The 14,544-nt window shown below is 36.4% G+C and overlaps 1 protein-coding gene across 3 annotated transcripts in view; it reads left to right on the plus strand.

Moving 5' to 3' along the window:
- LOC133529640 (glycerol-3-phosphate acyltransferase 1, mitochondrial) overlaps positions 1 to 14,544 on the plus strand; it is an 87,000-nt gene that overhangs the window by 36,564 nt on the left and 35,892 nt on the right. For all 3 annotated transcript variants that reach the window (XM_061867401.1, XM_061867399.1, XM_061867400.1), the window contains one exon: positions 4,502 to 4,615. In XM_061867401.1, the coding sequence (XP_061723385.1) occupies positions 4,502 to 4,615 (114 nt within the window). The remainder of the gene's footprint in view (positions 1 to 4,501; positions 4,616 to 14,544) is intronic.

Below are 14,544 nucleotides of genomic sequence, written 5' to 3' on the forward strand. Positions count from 1 at the left end.
GATGTAATATACAAGTATTTATAAGTTAATGGCTGACTATTGCCGCCTGACATTGACAATTCACTTTACATTGCTCGTCCAACAAGAAAAATAAATATTGACACTATGTATGTACCGACGCAGAAATGTGCGGGAAGTTGTTAGAGTCGGATGTCAATGGTCAAGTTGATGAAATAGGCACCAGGTTGAAGTATTTTACAGATGGTGCCAGCAGCTAAGAAGAGCGTCAAATTCTTTTTTTTATATAAAATTATTTCCTGGATGCTAGACTATACTAGAGACAGGTAAAACCTATGCCGACGCCATCTATACAATCCCTTGTCAGTTGCCAACCCCATTATCAAAACTGTATAATTTTGTCTCCTTCGTCCGTTTAGCTACTTTTGCAACATTTGACCTGCCAATTGGCCGTTTGATTGCATCAAGTCCACGCGGAAGATCGCATTTTGCGCTTCCTTTCGTGCTTGGGCCCTGTCGTGTCGAAATTAGAGGCAATTATGTCAACGCATTGTGTGGCAAGTGGTGAAGTACCCTTGCGACATGTGTGGGCAACGTACCTACTTATTGGATCTTTAAGCGTCTTCTTTTACATTATTGCTTGCAAATAAACAAATGAAAGGGTTCGGTGGTAAAACTATTTGTAAGAAAATTCTAAGTAATCTTTTCCGAGTTTCATAATACAATCAATGCCTCTCTCTCTCCTTCTCTCTTCGCCCATTTAAGTATTTTCATTAAATGAATCTACAATACGACCCTATACGATTTTTTAGTAAAAACTGTATTGAGTCAAATAAAATCGGGCAAGTGATAAGCCCTTTTGAGTAACAAATTATCATAAGTATATAATTTATCCTCTGTTATGTACCAATATATCAAACTGCAAAAACTTAAGTTTATAAGACTTTTATTATTTACTAGTAGGTCGATGTATAGACCTATACATTGAAACTGCCTTTGAAATACAGAATCCGCAGAGAATCTTTAAGTAAAATGACTGGTTTTTCCTCATTGGATCGATATTGAATCGAAAGATTATTGCTATTTCAAAGTTAACCTGCAGTTGATTTAACTTAGTGGAAATTTATTTTATAAATCAGAACTCTGAAAAGATGATGATTTTTTATCTTTCGTACAGGAAACATAAGAATAACTTCGCCTTACACTATTTTACGAGTAGGTACACAGTGATACATATAAATAATTATAGCATACATTAATTTTTAATCTATTCCAACTTTTTTGCTCAACCTGTCCCGAAATTTCATTTTCTGTCGCCCCCTTTTCGTAATAGTATCCATTTTCACGTTATTGTACGATTCAACTGGCAAATTTTTTATAAATATATAAGTATGCTCAGCAACGAATTGACGCTTACTCATATTAATAACTACGCATAACCATACTCGCGATTAAGATCAACTTAAATTGCTTTTAAACAACTTCTTTTATACACGTGACTAAGTGATAATACAATTAATATAATGGACTTTAATAGGTAACCATTATCAATCATTTTGTCATTAAAGAAATACGGGAACCTTATGGCCAGATATATTGATATGTAGAATTGGGAAGAGCAAACTTGAATATTTGCACCAGTTTGTAATAATATTTTTCGATTCAGGCGTATTGATACTTATAAACGGTGTTTTTTTTAATCTGCTAATTTCAACTGAGCTTAAATTATGTAACTTTATCAAAGAAACCGGTATTCTAATTAACTTAATTTCGGAGATAATCAATGGTTTATTTTCTTCTGATAAGGCACCAACGAGCGTGTACCTGTTTACATATTGCCTTTGAACCTGTTTACATATTGATTAGTGGTTTACTAACCATATGACAACCTAAGTTTATACTAAACGCAAGTACTATCTCGGACGATCGATATTCGAAATGTCATTGATATGTCATAGTTTACAATTGTTTGGTGGATTCGAATACAATTTCCGTGTTACAACAATGATAATAAGTAATTATTTTTTACAAAAAAAATACTATGCTATTCAGTTTTCTCAAATGTACGTACGTAGCTTAGAAGTAGTGCCCGAAGTTAACGGAGTTAAAAAAAAAACAATGTAACTCTAAGACATAAAAAGTATAAGATATTTATAGGTACGATAACGCGATAATCTCATAAAATACACGCTCACAACTGTCAGATTACTCTTTTTAATTCAAGATCCGAGATTGTTTAGCAGTATCGGTTGTAAACTTTGTAAAGTGCTATAACCCTATGAATGGTTTGTATGGCGTAATACAGACGGACACTGTGTTGTCGCCAAATTGTATATTGAACATCCTGTTTGTACATTTTTTAATTTATAAGAAACGTCAAATCAATTTACGTCATTCCGGGCTGTAAGTAGAATTTACCGCTGCGGTGGCAGCATGGTTTTTATAACTTGTCACTATGTCCGTCACTTTCGCACTTCGATACTTGTTAGAAAGTGACAGGTATGGTGACAAGTGATAAAAAGCCGACCATCTTAGCCCTACAAAGCTACTGCTAGGCAGAATATCCCACTTCCTGGCCTACGTCAAAATTATCTCTGCACAAAAAGAAGAATCCGTCTATTATATTTCCGTAAACGTATTGAACTAATAAGTGTCTTTATCTGATAAGATAATACAATAATGTGATGTCTACATACTGAAGAACTTAAGATAGACCTTTTCAGTTTTATATGATTTATATCTCATCAAATTAAAGAGTTATTCTCTCTTCGGCGGAGCTTCAATCGGCTCTTCAACTTTTTGATACTACATACATGGACACACCTCCTATTTTTTCACTTGACATATCACACATGTCTTCCCCCTCTTCCTAGTATTGTCCCGGCATTTTTAACACGACTCCCTTGGATAGCCTGGGTACATATATATAATACCCCTCTATAATATATTTGTTTTTATATATTAAAAGAAAAATGTGTAGTATCGCTTGCAGACGTATGCTTGATAAGAATTAGTTTAAGGGCATTTTCACTAGATTTTGTGAGGAATGTGACAGTTAGGCGTTACTGAAACACGACTTAAGTACAAGTTAAAATGACAATGCCTTTAAATGAAAATAAATAAATAAATAACCAGTTTTAATTTCTTCATAGTGATGGTAGTGGTAATTGCTATAACTGTTCCAAATTTTAAGTATCCACGTCATACGGTTTCTGAAAAAAACGCAATTAGCCGATTTGCAAGACCGAAGTGATTCCATAAGAGCTCCTGAACAAAGTTTCGTACGGAGCTCTAAAAAGTTAGAAACCTTCACTTTATCTGGTCTTTCTTAATGTGTCCATGTAATTTATATCTTCTGATTGCATGTTTGAAATTTGATGTTAAAGGTATTACGTAATTGCCAATTCCTGCGTTTTGGAATTTAATTATAGGGCTTAGTGTGTTTGTTCGTGTAATTTTGGGTGTGGAACCTCATTACATGAAGTACCCATTTTGTTTCGCTAGATTTTGGTCATTATGTTGTTATGACTTGGTATTTTATATGATTATGCTCTCGGTGGCCCAAAATAGAAATTACTTCACTGTAACTACTAATTTTATCGTATTAATTTAATTGCGTTTTACAAATAATGACAACAAGTGCGAATGTCAACCACACAGAAGAAGCAATAACAAAATGTTTATATTTAACACAACATCAACAACTCAAGTCTGGTCACAGTTTGTGTGGTTTGTCAGATACAGGTGCAGGTATTAATATTAATAGTTTTGTTAGAAGTTAGAAACTAGTGAGTCCTAAGTCTATTATTAACGACATTAACAATAAACGACATGTTAGTCTAAACCAGACCCTCCGACTAATAATATAAGAATCATATTCGCATAACACCTGGAATATATCACGCCACCGCATCAGATGTGTATCAATTGACCGATAAACAGTTTTCTAACAATTAACATATTTGCATCAACCTATTGTTATTGTCACGTGTTGTAGCTAATTATTCTAATGAATCATAGTCACTAGTAACAATTAACTGCTTTTGCTTGGACTTTATGCCCTTTCAGTAAGGTATACGATTGCTAATTAAGTGTGGATCTAGTAAGTACCCGTATCGTACTTGTACGATGTATATTAATCATGTCATATGATAAAAGGGTCATAGACAATTACTTTTTTTACCCTCCCGTGACCCAAGGCCATTTTGAATCTGGAAATTTTAGTTAATCAATAAGATTTTAGAATAAATGCAAGCTACTGAACATGAAACCATAATGTGTGTTGGATGGATTAGTTTCATAGGGTCTAGTCTTAAGGGTGGAAGGCCAAATGGCATTGCAAAGACCAGTGCCAAAGAGTTGTCTTATGTAGGATTAGGTTTCCCCGGGCAACCGGCAAAGAGATGAGCACTAATCTTAAGTTTTCATCACGAGAGCACCGTCCCTGCTTCGCGTCCTTTGCAGTAAGTGCCAAATAGTTGGTTTAGGTTGCCCCGGGAAACCGGCAAAGAGACGAGGACTAATCTTATGTTTTCTTTGGCAGACGAGAGCATCGTCCCTGTTTCGCGTAAAAGAGGGCCCAGTGGTGCCCGCGCCGCAGCCCGCCGTGCGCCCTCCCGCCGGCCTTGCTTGTGCCCGCTGCGCTCCTGTGTCGAGGGTAAGTTCCATTCAATCACTCATTAATACTAGTTTTAAAGTATAGTGACCAGCGATTTAAATGTAGGGACTATTAAGTAAATCTAAGTTGCAAGAAAGAGTCGCCAAGTTCAGTTAGGTACCTAAGATACGCACAAAACGTTTATTTACAATAACAATATACTTAATGGATATATACAGAGGAGAGGATTACTATAACTAGCTTAAATCTAAAATAGGCCCTTGAGGCATTGTACAGTCAAGTGTAAAAATATGGGTGTACGCATCTTACTCAAAAATATGTCCCATAGCATCTTATTCCAGAGTAATAAGAGCGTAGTACCATATTTATGAGACGATTCTCTCGATACATATTTTGCAGCTGACTGTACCGAGGATGCTGGCGGAGATTCCTCGTTGTATCGCAAATATCGCAATACTGATACGCTGTGCGAGAAAGCCGCCAGCTCTTCGGTCACCAGTTACGTCAACGTCCAGATACATTTGTTTGGCATTTAAATTATGGAGGTTCGTAACAAAGATGCCTAGAAAGGAGACACTGATTGCAAAATAACTAATTCACCCGTATATTCTAAAGTCCAAGATTAATTAAGATTATAGATTCTATTTCAGGTTCTAAGTACTAAAATCGACATTACATCTACTTAGCTATATGATGAAATCAGGTATATCTTGATTATTTTGAATGTAGTATGTAATCTGTTTTATAATTGATACAATTGATACGGTCGGATTAGTCATAATATTTATTTTATTATCAAAGAAGCATTCCATCTATAAAAAATATTTGGATATACTTCGGCCATTTGACTTAAATCAATCTTACAATACTATAACAGCAACACTCTTATGCTTGTTATTATAATCAATGCATTAGAGGGAGCAAGAGATATTGCTACCTTGTTCTATCCTCTAGCTGCGTCCCTTTTATTGGCCTGGCCTACGCCCCATTAACTGACCATTAATAGACCTTCATTCTTTGCAATAAGACTTAAGATTCGTCAGTTATCACAGTAGACGATGGAACCGACTTTGCATAAGGCCGGTTTACCAATTAGGTTGTGTTAACTGACACTTACAGATAATGGTACCGACTTATCATTCATGAGGGTAACTACGAAGACGCGCAGAAGCAATTAATTTACGTTGTCTAATCAGATCACGATTCGCTACCGAAGGCCAAATGCTAAACATGTATCAATCACACCAATCGCAATACAGATGTAGTGAACAATCCTTTGACATCGTGTTTTCTCGGAACCGTTCGTATTTTTCATGCTAATTCGCTCAACCTCAGTACTTTTTGTACTAAAACTGACTGAAATAGCATAAAACGTTCGTGCGTTTCCGTGAAAATACGATGGTAAAGGACTATTCACTACATCTGTACTTGGGTATCTTACACATCATCTTCTAAAAGTTTAGGCATATAGCCAAAGAACACTGTGTTATTGATAATAGAAAAGGTGTAATTCCTAAGAATAAAAGGTGCATCTGACATTGACAGTTGAACTAGAAGGTTTTTGTGGTAACTGAATTGTCAAATGTCAACTTTTGATGGCCAGAGCGACCTGATTCAGTTGTCAAATTCGAGGCATGATTTTTTTCGTAGACTTTACACCGCTTGTACTATGTATAACTATTTGATAGTTACTTTTAATGTTACCTTAAAAGTCAATAGACTTGTATATTTTACATAAATTATCTGTCAAAAGTGACGTTTACGTCATATATTTAAGCATATAACACAACGTACAGTTGTCAAATTTGATTTAAAATTGTCATTTAAGTCTGCGTACGGGGCGCCGCTAACAAATACTGAGGGCCTACCGCGAAACTGGAAAATCGAAATATCGCGGTAGGCTCTGTATACAAACCGCCTTGATGAATCTAATGTCATAGTGAAAACTTCTCAAAAAAGGCATAGTATGTATAAGTTACTCTATGGTTTACAATAGGCTTTAGTGCAGTTCGCTGGCGGCAGAACATGTGATATTTACTTACTCCCTATAAGACTTGATAGTTTCCAACTATTCAGTTTCTTCTAATACTGCCGGTAAACCTCACTAGTCACTATTAAGCTACTCTTCAATCCTTATCAGTGATCCAAATGTTCGCTCTTGGCTAATTGTTTCCCGCAATGCACTCTCCATCTCTTTTTAGGGTTCCGTAGCCAAATGGCAAAAAACGGAACCCTTATAGATTCGTCATGTCCGTCTGTCTGTCCGATTATATCACAGCCACTTTTTTCCGAAACTATAAGAGCTATACTGTTCAAACTTGGTAAGTAGATGTATTCTATGAACCGCATTAAGATGTTTACACAAAAATAGAAAAAAAAAACAATAAATTTTGGGGGTTCCCCATACTTAGAACTGAAACTCAAAAAATCTTTTTTCATCAGATCCATACGGGTGGGGTTACTAGGGATAGGTCTTCAAAAATGATATTTAGGATTCTAATATCATTTTTTTCTAATCTGAATAGTTTGCGCGAGAGACACTTCCAAAGTGAAAAAAAGTGTCCCCCCCCCTGTAACTTCTAAAATAACAGAATGAAAAATCTAAAAAAATATATGATATACATTACCATGCAAACTTCCACCGAAAATTGGTTTGAACCAGATCTAGTAAGTAGTTTTTTTAATACGTCATAAATGGTACGGAACTCTTCATGGGCGAGTCCGACTCGCACTTGGCCGCTTTTTATTTCCTATGTCATCTCGTAATGAGAGACGGCTTGAAAGACACCTTCATTATAGCGTCTTCTCCCTCTAGTTCCGATCCATTTTCTTGGATTTAATTAACCCATATATCAAAGTAAAACGAATGGTCAAACATGGACATGCGTAGCGGTCAGAAACATGCGTTTTCGCAGCACGCCTTCCGCGCATGATCTTATATGCGCAACGAGATAAAGCCTTGACTGACTACGAATTCCGAGCTCGATCTGATGAACCGAACATTTAGTTGTTTATAAAACACGGTTACTTCAAAACTTTTGTTAAAAGATTAGAACAATTTATCTGTCTGAATCTAGAAGTAAGCCATACAGCTACCATGATAACCATGGCTGATAATGAAAATGAAAAAATATTTATTAGTGTTTGGTTTGGTTGGGATCTTCTTTTATGCAACAAACATGCTTGTGACAGAAATCCCGCTCTTCCAAAAAAAGAAAGGGTAGAAACCAATATGTTTGTGTATATAAATCTAATTTACTAATACTTGACACTTAAAACTAAATACTTCTTTTATACTAAAAAAAAGTAGTACTAGCACGATGATTACAAAAATGTCATATTTCTTAACTAATACTTCACTAAGAATTCCTAATTATATATTTTGAGTCTGCGTGTGTGCATAATAAAAAAAATCTAAAAGTCAACGTGGGTTTCTTATTGATGTACTTTGTTGTTTAACTGTATGATAAATGTTTCATAATACTGTGTTTACTTGAGTAATTTAGACTTCACTCACAACAGTCTGTACCCCTAGTGTAAATAAATTCGATTTCCAAACGTGACGTACGCGTTTGCGTTTAGTCTCATTTTGTATTGGATTTCGAAAGAGCGCGCCAAGCGGGACGTTTTGGAACCTCAAAATCCTATACAAAACGAGACTTAACGCAAACGCGTTCGGCACGTTATGATGTCGGTCAAAGTTACACTAGGGGTACTGTACTGTACACTGGCCGAAAGAAACTTAATACCTAAAAGAAACAAGGAAGTGAGAAGTTGAGAACTTGCATGGAAATCGCTTTTCCTACCATAATAAATCATGAGGTCATGACAGTATTTAAACAACTCTCACAGTAAAAGATGTTCAGTAGGTACGACCTGTATTATTGACCTGGAGATCTCTAAACGTTAAACAATCTGTATGTACCTACTAGAAATATTCCAGTAACAAAAGTTAGTATAAAATACGGGAAGTCATATTTGTTGCCGTTGACCTTCCCAAACCAGTTTCGGTACCATCTCGATATCACGCGTCTATATAAAGCAATATACCTAATCTGCATTTATAACTAATTAGATTTCATAATTAACACACACGAGTATTAAGTGACCCATTTTTAGGGTTCCGTAGCCAAATGGCAAAAAACGGAACCCTTATAGATTCGTCATGTCCGTCTGTCTGTCCGATTATGTCACAGCCACTTTTTTCCGAAACTATAAGAGCTATACTGTTCAAACTTGGTAAGTAGATGTATTCTATGAACCGCATTAAGATGTTCATACAAAAATAGAAAAAAAACAATAAATTTTGGGGGTTCCCCATACTTAGAACTGAAACTCAAAAAATCTTTTTTCATCAAACCCATACGTGTGGGGTATCTGTGGATAGGTATTGAGGTTTCTAATATCATTTTTTTCTAAAATGAATAGTTTGCGCGAGAGACACTTCCAAAGTGGTAAAATGTGCCCCCCCCCCCCCGTAACTTCTAAAATAACAGAATGAAAAAAACTAAAAAAAATGTATGATATACATTGTCATGCAAACTTCCACCGAAAATTGGTTTGAACGAGATCTAGTAAGTAGTTTTTTTTAATACTTCATAAATTAAAAAAAAAAAATTTTTTTTCATCAAACCCATACGTGTGGGGTATCTATAGTGGGATGGGTCTTCAAAAATGATATTTAGGTTTCTAATATCATTTTTTTCTAAACTGAATAGTTTGCGCGAGAGACACTTCCAAAGTGAAAAAATGTGTCCAAAGTGGTAAAATGTTGAACAAGATCTAGCAAGTAGATTTTTTTTAATACGTCTTAAATGGTACGGAACCCTTCATGCGCGAGTCCGACTCGCACTTGGCCGCTTTTTTTATATAAAAGTGTACGTGGTTATTATCATTGCTTTGGTAGTGTAGTTACCGTCCGTCGCGCCTATTTCGAATTTTAAGAATATATTATTGAGTCCGAGAGGTACGGAAGGAAGACATGCCGCGCGGACCAATGAATGGAACAAAGGCAAGCGAATGGGGATTGAGCTTTGAATCCACACGTTTTATATCGTTGTAACAAATGAAGTTCTTTAAACAATGCCATTTATTTAGCACTTACCTCAATAATTTGTGAAGTTGTGACTTCTATAGTCATTCCATTCCATAGGCACGGAAAGCGGACACTGGGCTCCAAGGGCCTCTTTCATTTACTGCGAAAGACGATTTAGAGGGGGAGAGGGGTCGAACATGTCTTATTTTTATTTATTCAGCACTTACGTCAGTAATTTATGAAGTTGTGACTTCTATAGTCATTCCATTCCATAGGCATGGAAAGCGGACACGGGGCTCCAAGGGCCCCTTTCATTTATTACGAATGACGATTTAGGGGAGGGGGGGGGTCGAACATAACTTATTTTTCTTACAAGGGGGTGGGAGCGGGTTTCGTAGTTTTTACGTAACATCAACATCACATAGAAATTAAAACGTTTAGGGGCGACTGGGGCAAGGGGGGCGGCCTATGCTTATTTTTTCTTACTTAGGGGGGGGGGGGGGGGGGCAAAAACAGGCAAAATCGTCTTACGTATTAATGAATGGCGCTAGCGCAGCATCTGAGGATGTAATGGGGATAAACGCTAAGATGAATAAAAGCCTTTTTAGTCATATGTCATAGGTACACTGACGCTTTATAAACCGTGAATTAACGTGGACATTATTAAAATATGTGGCCCTAGTGAAAAAGGGTACAAGTCTCTGGCAGCGCAGGTGTAAAGGGGTGTAAGTTCCACGTAACACTTATGCCCTTATACACCTAAACTGCCAGAGACTTGTACCCTTTTTCACTAGGGCCACAGTTTTATAAATTGAATAAACAGTAGTCACTGTGTACTAAAAGATAAGTGCGTGCCACCACGTGGATGAGTGTCCACTATTATATTTATAGCCTGATAACTGAATTGATCTGACCTGTATAATATATATGTTCCCGATCCGTATGTACTTAAAGGTTATTTATCTTAGGGGTTATCTAAATTACATATTTGCGCAGTAACTCACGCTTAGATGAAATTTTCCGCTGATCATAAATTAATTATAATTAAGTCAATATTAATCAAACATGTACTTGTAATGATATCTGAGTATTGATATTGTAATGACGTATTGGAACATTTCCTATCCAAACTGAGTTTCACGGTTATTTGTTTGTAGTCAGTTTATTGTCGATACCCCACAAATGGTTTGCCCGGCCAAAACTCTGCTACTTGTTAACCGACTGCCTCTTTATGTAGGTAGGTACTTGTTCTGCTTTCCCCCCGAGAAGTAGGGAAACTAAATTATTGGCTAACTTTGCTATCCGTCTAGTCTAGACCTATCCTTAACATTTAGTGGCGAGATGCGCCTTTTGTTGCACCTACTCTTTTTGAGCCATGTTATTGAAAGTAGTACACTACACCTTTTTTTTCATTGACTTTATATGAGCGGCTGGGGTCTATAGCATGAAACGAGGCCTGAGTTCAGCAGTGGGACGTATATAGGAAGTGTATAGGACGTATATATTATATTATTGCATGCCGGTAATTGTTTGACTAATAATGTCAGGAATTGAGCAATTCCATGTCGTTTTTTTTAAACAAGGCCTACCATAAACGGCGATAAACGAATCTATACTGCAGTTCCAACACGACAAATATAAATAGTGATGGTGATTAGCGATCTTCGAATTTTGAGGCACGCAAGTACTCTAAAACTGCAAGCAAAATTCCAAACTACAATACAAAACAGACGTAACTATATACCGTCATCGTTGACACTTAATAAATCATTCATGAGCCTTATTCCAGCGTCCTAAGATCTATCAAAGGTTAGATTAGATATGTTGTTTGTAGCGCGAACTAACGGCTCTTGTACGCGGTGAAGAATTTTAACTACCAAGTCAACAAACTTACATATGAATTAGCTTTTCGTTTGTCTATTATTAGGCTGGTAAGTGGTAGACAGTATCTTCAAATTGCAGGGATCTTTAGCTTGGACCGTTGCCTACCAACCAAACACTAGCTGGTAGCTAGAACCAGACATTTTAAATAATGTATTTTTTTTTTCTTAAATTTAAAAATTATACCCTTTTGATGCGTCGATATTTATTTTACCTAATGTTCCTATTCTGAATAAATTGCAAAAGTGTTCATGATGTCGGTCAAAGTTACACTAGGGGTACTGTACTGTACACTGGCCGAAAGAAACTTAATACCTAAAAGAAACAAGGAAGTGAGAAGTTGAGAACTTGCATGGAAATCGCTTTTCCTACCATAATAAATCATGAGGTCATGACAGTATTTAAACAACTCTCACAGTAAAAGATGTTCAGTAGGTACGACCTGTATTATTGACCTGGAGATCTCTAAACGTTAAACAATCTGTATGTACCTACTAGAAATATTCCAGTAACAAAAGTTAGTATAAAATACGGGAAGTCATATTTGTTGCCGTTGACCTTCCCAAACCAGTTTCGGTACCATCTCGATATCACGCGTCTATATAAAGCAATATACCTAATCTGCATTTATAACTAATTAGATTTCATAATTAACACACACGAGTATTAAGTGACCCATTTTTAGGGTTCCGTAGCCAAATGGCAAAAAACGGAACCCTTATAGATTCGTCAAACAAGGCCTACCATAAACGGCGATAAACGAATCTATACTGCAGTTCCAACACGACAAATATAAATAGTGATGGTGATTAGCGATCTTCGAATTTTGAGGCACGCAAGTACTCTAAAACTGCAAGCAAAATTCCAAACTACAATACAAAACAGACGTAACTATATACCGTCATCGTTGACACTTAATAAATCATTCATGAGCCTTATTCCAGCGTCCTAAGATCTATCAAAGGTTAGATTAGATATGTTGTTTGTAGCGCGAACTAACGGCTCTTGTACGCGGTGAAGAATTTTAACTACCAAGTCAACAAACTTACATATGAATTAGCTTTTCGTTTGTCTATTATTAGGCTGGTAAGTGGTAGACAGTATCTTCAAATTGCAGGGATCTTTAGCTTGGACCGTTGCCTACCAACCAAACACTAGCTGGTAGCTAGAACCAGACATTTTAAATAATGTATTTTTTTTTCTTAAATTTAAAAATTATACCCTTTTGATGCGTCGATATTTATTTTACCTAATGTTCCTATTCTGAATAAATTGCAAAAGTGTTCAAATCAAATTGTACAAGTATCTAAAAAAAAATCTCTATCTAAGCTTTGACCAAAAATCATAACGTTTATGTAAATGATGTCTTAACTTTCTTAAGAGGTCAAACAGCATTATCCATTCCCCTGAACGTACGGATTATATAGACTTATTTTCTTGCAGGTCCCTCATATTAGGCAAATCGTAAATAAAATGTACCCAATTCAATAGCTAATATTATATTGTCCACAGAAAAAAGGCCCGACTTCCGGACGGTTATTGCCCTTAACTCGTTAAAATTGTTGTCGCTTTTGACCAATATTTCAGTCTCTGTGAATAATATCTAAAGTTTCCTCAAGCCCACCAAAACAGTTGCCTACGCGTCTCAGACAAGCCTGCGAACCGCAAGCCGCCTGCGCAATTTCGTACAATGACCCCCCGCAAGCCACACCGATCATGCCGCAGAATACGGAAATGCTAATCAAATATCCCTTTAACGCCAGCGCCGAACATGAGAGTAGATATATTATAATGCATATCGTAAACTATCAGACATTTAAGACATCTAAGATTTGTATCAGTTTCTTTTCTACTATAAAATACTTACTACTGTGGCGCGACCGTCCGAAGTGGATCTTAGCCTCCGACACCGAAGACCGCCTTGCTTCTCTGTCCACTTCGCCGAGTTCGCTAAGGTATTTTTGCACTTCGTCTCTCCAGCGGTACATAGGACGTCCAAAAGGCACGTAACCCGGATGGGTGACGACTGGAGGGCGTACTCTGGCGTACCATCTGGCCAAAGACCTACTAAAAAATTGGCACTCTAAAGTCCAACCCGGCCAGTGCCAGCATTGGCATCAAAGGTCACGTTTTCTTCAGTATATGGTACTTGACATCTACTTACCGAAGTGTTTTACCAAGTCGATATCTAAATACATATATTATAAAGCGTTATAGTGTTTTTTTAAATACATTTATTATATAAGCTTAAAATTAAGGTCAGGTACGCAGGTCAAGTACGGCCAGGAAATTATAAACCCCTTTGTAAATGTTCCACGATTTTCATCAATTATTTTAACTAAACAATGTGGCCTAGTTTAACTAAATTAATTTATGACAATCGTGTCAAATCGTATGGGTGGCCAACTTGCCATAACAACACACTAATAATATTAGATTAATATCTTTCGAGAAATGGGCCCCTGTCAAGTCGTATGGGTTACCATGGCAACACATGCTCTAATAATATTAGCCAATACCGTTCGAAAAATAAGCCCCTGCAAAATGAGGTGTTTGCCCTCAGTCACCAGTACCAAGTCGTGGCGCATTTGTGTAATATTATCCTATAATAATAAAGGTATTCTTTTATCATGACTAATGCGCTTCACAATGGATTTGTAATTTCTACATTAGCATACTATACAATACGCAGTTACTTTGTTTAAACACTGAGCAGTTCGCCTATATTCTTTGTTCATTTGATAAAGATTATCGATGTGTCCGTTTTGAGGTAGTATAAAATTTAATATTTACTGCTGTATTGTATTTTAGTATGTATTGTGGTTATATTGTACTTTTTACTATATTCTCTATATTATTATTATAGTCTTATAAAATATATTTATTTCACGCCACAACACGTTACATTTGGGAAAAGAAGACATACAGAGAAAAAAAACGGACAAGTGCGAGTCGGAATCGCCCACTGAGGGTTCCGTACTTTTTAGAAATACATCATCTGTGAAAATTTCAACTGTCTAGCTATCACGGTTCATGAGATACAGCCTGGTGA

Source organism: Cydia pomonella, chromosome 21 (assembly GCF_033807575.1).
Source record: "Cydia pomonella isolate Wapato2018A chromosome 21, ilCydPomo1, whole genome shotgun sequence".
NCBI classification, from domain to species: domain Eukaryota; kingdom Metazoa; phylum Arthropoda; class Insecta; order Lepidoptera; family Tortricidae; genus Cydia; species Cydia pomonella.